We start from the raw sequence: 8,125 nt of genomic DNA, 5'->3' as shown, positions 1-8,125 counted from the left end.
TATCAAAATGCTACATCATAAAAAATAAAAATGAAAATGTAATAAGAATCATGCATCATGTCAGTTTCAAATATAATATCAACACTTTTTATAGTACTACTACTACAAATATATAAAGTAAATAAAAACAAACTTAGGTTACCTCAAAGAGAACATCTCCATATTCAATTTGATGATTAGACACTAAATTCACTGCAGTATTTGAATTATCAAGATGTGAAAGTTTTTCCAAGTACACATAAAAAAGAAGATTTAATTTGTCATTAACATTTGTAAATTCGACCGAATTCACACCATGAAGCTTTGTGTAAGCCCAATCCAGAAAATGCAATTTATAACGAGGGTCTAAGATGATTGCAATTGCCAAAATCAAACTATACTCTAACCAATACTTCTCAAACTTCGTATACATGTAAGTCCCCATCTTATTCATGAAACTTTCAGAGTCATCCATGACTACCTTAATTTGATGTTGGATTACGAACACCTTAGGGAAGAAAAAATTTGATTCTATTTATGCCTCGTTCTTTTGTGAATTTCAAGCTTGCGAAGCCAATGTGAAGCACGCTTGCTCGATTGCTGGGCTTTTTGAATGTTTGCAAACATGCCCCAACCCAGAAACTCCAAAATCTCCAAAATCAGAAAACCCCAGAAACCCCAAACCCAGAAAATCCCCAACCATTAGTTTTAATTTTAACGAAAACCCCAAATCACTAGTTCTTGAAAAAAAAAACACAGAATACCCAAAAATACCAAATTCATACCTTTAGCGTGTGCTTGCCTGTATGTGGTTTTCTTGTGGCTGCCAGAGTTGAGTTGAAGGAAGTGCACGGAGGAGGATGTAAGAGAGATGTGGACTAAGGAGATGGCGCGGGAGTAAGTTTGGACTAGAGAGATCAGAGTGAATGAGAGAGAAGAGAAGGATAGCCTCCAACCTAATGCACAATGGACGACTGAGATTAAATATCAGCAGATCCAATGGTCACCAAAATTTTAAATTAAATTTAATATATATATATATATATAATTATTATAGTTTTTAGGGGTATAAAATTGTTAAATTGATATATATATATATATATATATATATATATATATATAATTATTATAGTATATTTTTAGGGTTACAAAATTATAAAATTAATATTTTTCTTATCGTGTATTGTGTTACCCACGTGTATACCCGAACCAACCTGTTATCTTAACAGGTGCTTAACGGGTTACTCGATAACGATCCGATTCGTTATATCGTGTCGACTCAAACACCTGTTAATTTCGTGTCGTGTCGTGTCGGGTTATTGGGTTGTGTTTGGAATTGCCAGACCTAATTTTAGCTAAAAATAGTTTTTGGTTTTAGTTTCATTTCCTTGTAAATTTCTTCTACATTCATCCCTCATTCTCTCTTGTATCGAACACAAAATGGAAAACTTAAACCAAAATACGGACTGGTTATCCTTCTTTCACAAAGGATAGGATAATCTATACTAAATTCATCTAAACTACGGAGAAGAAGATATGAACATGGGGCTACAAGTGCATGAGCAAACCTCTATAACTAACTGAGTCATAAGCCACGTGCAAATACATAATGGTTATCAAAAGTTCCCATAAGTTCTTCATAGTGGAAACTGTCAAAAGTAACTACTTTTTCTCTTCTTTCTTTGATGAACCATGGATTCTTGTTATTACCTTTTCACTACTTTTTTCCTCCCTTTCTACTCAAACCTTTGTCTGCGCAGGATATTTGTGTTCTTCTATGTTACCGAATTTTTTTTTTCAAGAAACGAAATTCAAGAAAACCTGTTTAGCGTTTACAAGCTGTTTTCTTTTCGTATTTCTACCTTTCACTCATTGTTATAAGATAAAATTGCTTATCTCGCTAACTTTTTGTTGGGATGAGTTTAAATCTGTCACCCAGAAACCAAAAAAGGCCGAATAAACGACTAGCCAAAGCCAGGCAGCTTGTGCGAATCCTCTATCCTAGAGTAGATGCTAGTTGTGATAATCACACTCATTGCCTGCCTTAAAAGAAAGACTTCTAGCAGTTATCGTTTCTATTGTTTTCATTTCCTCCTGATGGCATTGTATAATTCGCACCGGTGGCATTATGGCTATTTATCCGCGTCATAGAAGTTGCTCTCTTATCCTAATGCAATTTGACATCCCAGTTAATTGTCTGTTAATCTCTAGGATTGGCCGGTTACAATGGATAATCTCCTAAATTTTAGGAATATTAAAGATAGAGGAGAATGATTTCACTATACAAACGTTATAATCATAATTGTTCATTTTCTTTGATTCTTATAAATGACTAATGGTCATCGAAGTTTTCAAGAGAGATGATCTTTAGATGATTATAAAAAATGAACTCAACAACAATCCTTTATTTAATGATGTTTTATCGGACTAACATATCCTAAATTTCTTGGCACTTGAAAATATGTTGTCCAAACAAACAAATAAAAGAATGAACTCAAAATTTTAAATGGAAAAAAAAAAATGAGAGAGGGGAGATTTGCAATTGCAGCGCATTACAAGAGAACGAAAGATTAATAGCCGTAATATGGCAAGCTATGATATTATAAATCCCGAATATCGTACGACTGCTTAGATTTGACAAAGATAGCACTTGTGAAAACTGTGTTGTGGTAATAGCAAAGGCCATTGTGATCTGAAGAAAAACATTGTTAAAGAAGAGTTATTTGGATTAGACGAACAAGCTTTCAAGAATCAGGCAGTGCATTTAGATTTTCACATTGTTATTTACTATACACATGCATATGCTCTAAATTAAGAGTTATATGCTGAATTTCAAGAACATGAAAAAGAAGAGCGATGAACATAGATAGAAGTTCAAGTTAGCAGCATATACAAGAAACTCTGCACAGAATCTCCGGTACAATAATAGTGCAGTCAACAAGTGGCATCTACTACGAATACTTAAATCCATCTATCCTACGCCAAAAGGACCTCCCTTATCCTCTTCTTTCAGGAGAGCCTTCATGAGACACTGGTTTTAGAGTTGGAAAGAGTGCCTCAAACCTTTCAGTAGCCTGTACAAAAACATCCTAGTCTACGATGCATGGACACGCGAGAAAGCAACCGTATCCCGTATCTGACACGCTGAGGATACGGATACGCGAATGATACGGGTGGATACGCGTTCGATACGTATTGGAGTGAAAGGATACGTTTGGGACTGATGAGATACGCGTATCGTATTGTCCAGATACGTGTATCCTACTTTTCGGATACATTTGAAACTGAAATAGGAGGATAATCATAAAAAAAAATCACAAAAAATCTGCATAGAATCGTGATTGATCAAACTTAGTTAACTGAAATCACTCTAAAATCAAAGGATAATCAGAAAAAAAATAAAATTCGGATTTACCTCTCAGAAATCACTCTGCTTGGGAGACTTTCACGAATCCCCATTGACCGTCATCTGCAACTATTCCGTGACCCGTCGTCTCCATCTGCAACTGCGCCGTCGTCTCCCTCTTCTTCGTCTACAACTGCTCCGTCGTCTCCTTCGTCTGTCTGCAACTCCTGGTGAGTCGTAACCGGTGAGCTTTAGTTGTTTTTTCACCAGTCTCTCAGCTTTACTGATTCTACATATTCGAAGACAATAATATTATAATACCCATTGGAAGACAATCTGATTCCCCTAGGAAAAGAATATAATATTATAGTACCCACTACCCATCCATTCCACTACCCGCATAGTCCATTCAAATCTGACAACTTTGGCTTTTCTGTTTTTAACTTTTTCTATTATTATAATATTATTGTATTTTGCATATTATAGTATATTATTGTGTAGTGGTATGGATATTTAGATTATAATAACTTTGTCTTTACAGTGGATTAACTCTTGCTTTTTATATGTTTGTTGATTTAGGAAAATGAATCACCCTAATAATCATGCAAATGATATTGCTAATCCGGATGATAATGCTAATCTGGATGAGATTGTTGAAAATGATCATACTCCGTTGTGGAACTCGAAAAAGTGGGAAAAAAAAGAGGAGGGAATGCTGAATTCAAATGCAATTATTGTCAGAAAACTTACAAAGGATCATACTCTAGGGTCAGGTTTCATTTGTTAAAAATTGCTGGAAACGGGGTCGCACCTTGCAACAAGGTTACTGATGAAAATCTTGCAGAAATGAAAAAGTTAATTCGGGAGTGTGAATATAAGCTGAAGAGTTCTGCTCCTAAGAATGTTTCTTTGCCCAACATTGGTTCTTTTTGTTATGATCAACCTGAAGTGAATCTTGATCCAAAGAAGAGAAAAGGAACAAGTGGGCCTCTTAGTAAAGCTTTTAACAAGGAAGCTCGAGATCAATGTGATGCTGAAGTCGCAAGGATGTTTTATACAGGTGGCTTATCATTTAACCTTGCAAGAAATCCGCATTATCGAAACTCATATGTTCGAGCTTCTACACTTCCAGGGTATGTTCCACCAGGTTACAATGCACTAAGAACTACTTTTCTGCAACAAGAGAAGAGTCACATTGAGCAATGCCTCCAGCCAATCAAGCGCACATGGAGCACTAAAGGTGTAAGTTTGTGCAGTGATGGGTGGACAGATGCACAAAGGAGACCACTTATTAATATTATGGCAACTTGTGAAAGTGGGCCTATGTTCTTGAGGGCAATTAATTGTGAAGGTGAATATAAAGACAAGTATTGTATTGCCAACTTCCTTACAGAAGCTATTAAAGAAATTGGTCATGAAAATGTTGTTCAAGTGATCACTGACAATGCTCCTGTCTGTAGAGCTGCTGGGTTACTTATTGAGGCCCACTATCCCCATATCTTTTGGACACCCTGTGTTGTTCACACTCTTAATCTTGCTTTGAAGAGTATATGCTCTCCGAAACAAACAGATGTTTCGTATGATGACTGCAATTGGATTTCAACTATTGCAAGTGATGTTTGGTCCATAAAAAATTTTATTATGAACCATAGCATGAGATTGTCTATGTTTAATGAACATTGCAAACTAAAGTTGCTCTCCATTGCCGAAACAAGGTTTGTTTTCTCCACTTTTTTTTCCTTTTTTTTTCTTATTCAATTATGAGCTATCCTAATTATTAAATTTTTCAGATTTGCTTCCACACTTGTGATGCTTAGAAGATTTAAGGAAGTAAAGGAAGGTTTACAACAAATGGTGATTAGCCCGAATTGGGCTTTGTACAAAGAAGATGATTTGGTTAAAGCAATGACGGTGAAGCAAAAAATATTGGATGAGTACTTTTGGGAGAAGATTGATTATATTCTTTTCTTTACAGCTCCAATATATGAGGTTATTAGAATGGCTGACACAGATAAACCTTGTCTTCATTTGGTGTATGAGTGGTGGGATGCTATGATTGAAAAGGTGAAAGCTGCTATCTACAGGAATGAGCGCAAGGCATTACATGAAAAAACCAGCTTTTTTGATGCGGTGTATCGCATTTTATTAGAGCGATGGACTAAAAGTAGCACACCACTTCATTGTTTGGCGCATTCATTAAATCCAAGGTAATGATTTTGCTAATATCCTTATAAACTCTTCCAAAATTAATCTTTAGCTTTATGATTATATTTTTAAAGTGCTATTTCTTTTATTTTAGGTATTATTTGCTTCACAATACTATTGCCAGAACCACAATTTTGCAACCTGAGATTTCAACTTCAGACTTAATATTCCAGCATAAACACAAAGCAGCTTTTTATATCATTTCAAAAGTAGGTTTACATATAACAAGCAAATTAATGCAAGCACTAAAAGTTGATTTCCAACACGAGAAATTAGAAGGAAGACAAGAAGCATCTTGGAGTTTCTCTAGTTGAGTGGTACTGGTATCGAACTACATACAAGGAACAAATCATCGTATGATACTTATGTTGTATGGATACAAAGATCAACACCATTCTGTTCCATGCAGAACTAACTAGTTATCAGAACTTGCCACACAGTTAAGGATTAATAGCACTAATATTTTAATCTAAGGCCAATTGATTAGATTTAACAACACTAGAAAAACAATTGGTTTAGGAGGAAGGTCATTGAGAACCTTTTAAAAATATGCACCTCGATTGATCAAATAGTGGTTCTACTGACAAAGTTCTTGATCCTAAATCATTTGAAACCTTCTTACAAAAGAAGTTTTAATTTCAGAACATATTTCTCTCTCTTTCTAGCTTCACCTCCTTCTTTGGTTCTGGATTCATATCTGATTTGCTAGCGTTGCAACTTTGTTCTAGTTGGTCACTGGATGGTGGATATAATTATAAGTTTTGGCTGCACGATTATCTCGGTTTGGAAGCATTTTAGAGTGTTTTAACTGCTATCCTGATGCATGTTTATAATTTAGATTTGTTTCTTAATCAATTGTTGTTAGAATTTGTATGTTTAGGGAATAATTAGGTGCAAGATTAAAGAAAAACAAAAGGAATTTCAAAGATTTCAGAGTCTGCAAAACATGGCAGCAGCACTGTGATTTCTTCAATCATCATTTTTCAAAACATTCTTCATTCTTATCTGCAGGTATTGCAGATAGTACAAGTCCTTTAATGGACAACTGAATATATAAATCACAGCCCTACACTAGTTCTAATCCTCCTCCATCTGTTCTTTCGAAACTAGGATCCTATGCTTTATTTCTTCATAAAACTAGCCATTACATTTAAAACCTAAAATTAGCTGTCGCAACTTTAAGTCCATTTGGTCCTGTCTTCGAACCTTCAAGTCTGCAACATAGCTTACATTTCAACACTCCCCTTTAAGCTATTTCCAGACTTGGTTCCTAGCCTCTCTTTAGGCAGTGGTTTGGTGAAGATATTAGCCATTTGATCTTCAGTTTTGCAATATAGCAGTTGGATCACATTTTGCTACAAAGTATCTTTGATGAAATGATACTTTCTTTTCATGTGCCTTGTCCTGTGATGAAATGCATAATTCTTGGTCATTGCAATTGCTGATGTGTTTATCACACATCAGTGGAGTAGCTTCCAATTGAACCTCACCGAAATCTTTCAACACAAATCTAAGCCAGATGGCTTGAGAGGTTGCTTATGCAGCAGCTACATACTCAGCTTCTGTAGTAAACAATGCAATAGTTTGTTGCTTGACAGAAGCCCATAAGAAAGCATCAGATCCAAAGGAAAATGCATACCCTGAGGTGCTCTTTGAATCATCTTCATTGCCTCCCCAATCACTATCACAAAAACCAATTAGAATTGAGAATTGTCCTTTCTCATAGAGGATCCCATAATCAATTGTGCTTTGCACACATCTCAGAACCCACTTTGCAATTCCTAGTTGTGTTTTTGTGGGACAATGCATGAACCTAGAGAGAAAAATTGCAGCATACATAATGTAAGGCCTTGTTGTTAAGTAAAGTAATTTGGTCGTTGATACACAAAATCGATGAGGACTTTGGTACAACAGAAAGTGTCAAGTTTGTGACATTCGCTAGATTGCTCCGGTCACTAGTGTGGATAAGTATGTAAATGGATAGAGACAGGGAAGCAAACACAAGATGTACGTGGTTCACCCAGATTGGCTACGTCCACGGAGTAGAGGAGTTCTCATTAATTATGAAGGGTTTACACAAGTACATAGGTTCAAACTCTCCTTTAGTGAGTTCTAGTACAAATGACATTAGGAAATATTGTGAGAGGATGATCTCCTTTTATAGAAGAGATTCTCTAGCTTTGTTCTGACTTTGACACGTGTCGTGCTGTGATTGGCCTCTGATGTTGACACGTGTCGCGCTATGATTGGCCTCTGATGTCGACACGTGTCGCACTGTGATTGGCCTTCTAGTTGGAGGGAAACTCTTGTGAATCTTTGACGGTATAACATTAATCAATGCTCAGTAGTTTCGGGATTGGTCAGATATGGTACAAACAATGCTCCCTTAAGTTCCCGAGTGAGGGAAGTTCCTTGGTTGGGGACTTGCAAGATCCAAGCCGCTGAGTAATCACGAAACTTCAAAGTACCGAAGTGTGGTATCGTTCGCACTTGCCTTATCTGTCTCATAGGTAGATGTTGCATCTTCTCTGGAAGTACTTTTCCTCCATCCAGGGGTGGTATCTTTAACTAATATAGATGCACAAGGTAATATAT

At 36.1% G+C, this 8,125-nt stretch overlaps 1 protein-coding gene and 1 long non-coding RNA gene across 3 annotated transcripts; one reads left to right on the top strand and one right to left on the bottom strand.

Annotated features, from left to right (window-relative positions):
* Positions 1 to 2,721: 2,721 nt before the first annotated feature.
* On the bottom strand, positions 2,722 to 3,490 carry LOC126625358 (uncharacterized). The gene is made up of 2 exons (XR_007624414.1): positions 3,395 to 3,490; positions 2,722 to 3,263 (listed from the first exon to the last, which is right to left on the bottom strand). It is a non-coding gene; the product is annotated as an uncharacterized LOC126625358 (long non-coding RNA).
* A 550-nt stretch (positions 3,491 to 4,040) lies between these two features.
* On the top strand, positions 4,041 to 5,555 carry LOC126625357 (uncharacterized). 2 transcript variants are annotated; one of them, XM_050294455.1, is made up of 2 exons: positions 4,041 to 5,040; positions 5,143 to 5,555. In XM_050294455.1, the coding sequence occupies exons 1-2, from the start codon at positions 4,172 to 4,174 to the stop codon at positions 5,534 to 5,536; spliced, it is 1,263 nt and encodes a 420-aa protein (XP_050150412.1). In that variant the 5' UTR covers positions 4,041 to 4,171; the 3' UTR covers positions 5,537 to 5,555. The 2 variants fall into 2 exon arrangements, with proteins under 2 accessions (XP_050150412.1, XP_050150411.1); XM_050294454.1 differs by having other exon boundaries at positions 5,116 to 5,555.
* The last annotated feature ends 2,570 nt before the right edge of the window (positions 5,556 to 8,125 follow it).

This window comes from Malus sylvestris, chromosome 6, assembly GCF_916048215.2.
Source record: "Malus sylvestris chromosome 6, drMalSylv7.2, whole genome shotgun sequence".
In the NCBI taxonomy this organism is placed as follows: Eukaryota; Viridiplantae; Streptophyta; class Magnoliopsida; order Rosales; family Rosaceae; genus Malus; species Malus sylvestris.
This window is presented reverse-complemented; position numbering and strand designations above follow the sequence as displayed.

What these genes read in the sequence shown, in the direction of transcription:
- LOC126625357 (XM_050294454.1), top strand. Translation starts at nt 4,172, where the DNA reads ATGAAAAAGTTAATTCGGGAGTGTGAATATAAGCTGAAGAGTTCTGCT. An exon ending in CTCTCCATTGCCGAAACAAG is followed by an intron (nt 5,041 to 5,115) that starts GTTTGTTTTCTC and finishes TAAATTTTTCAG; the next exon opens with ATTTGCTTCCACACTTGTGA.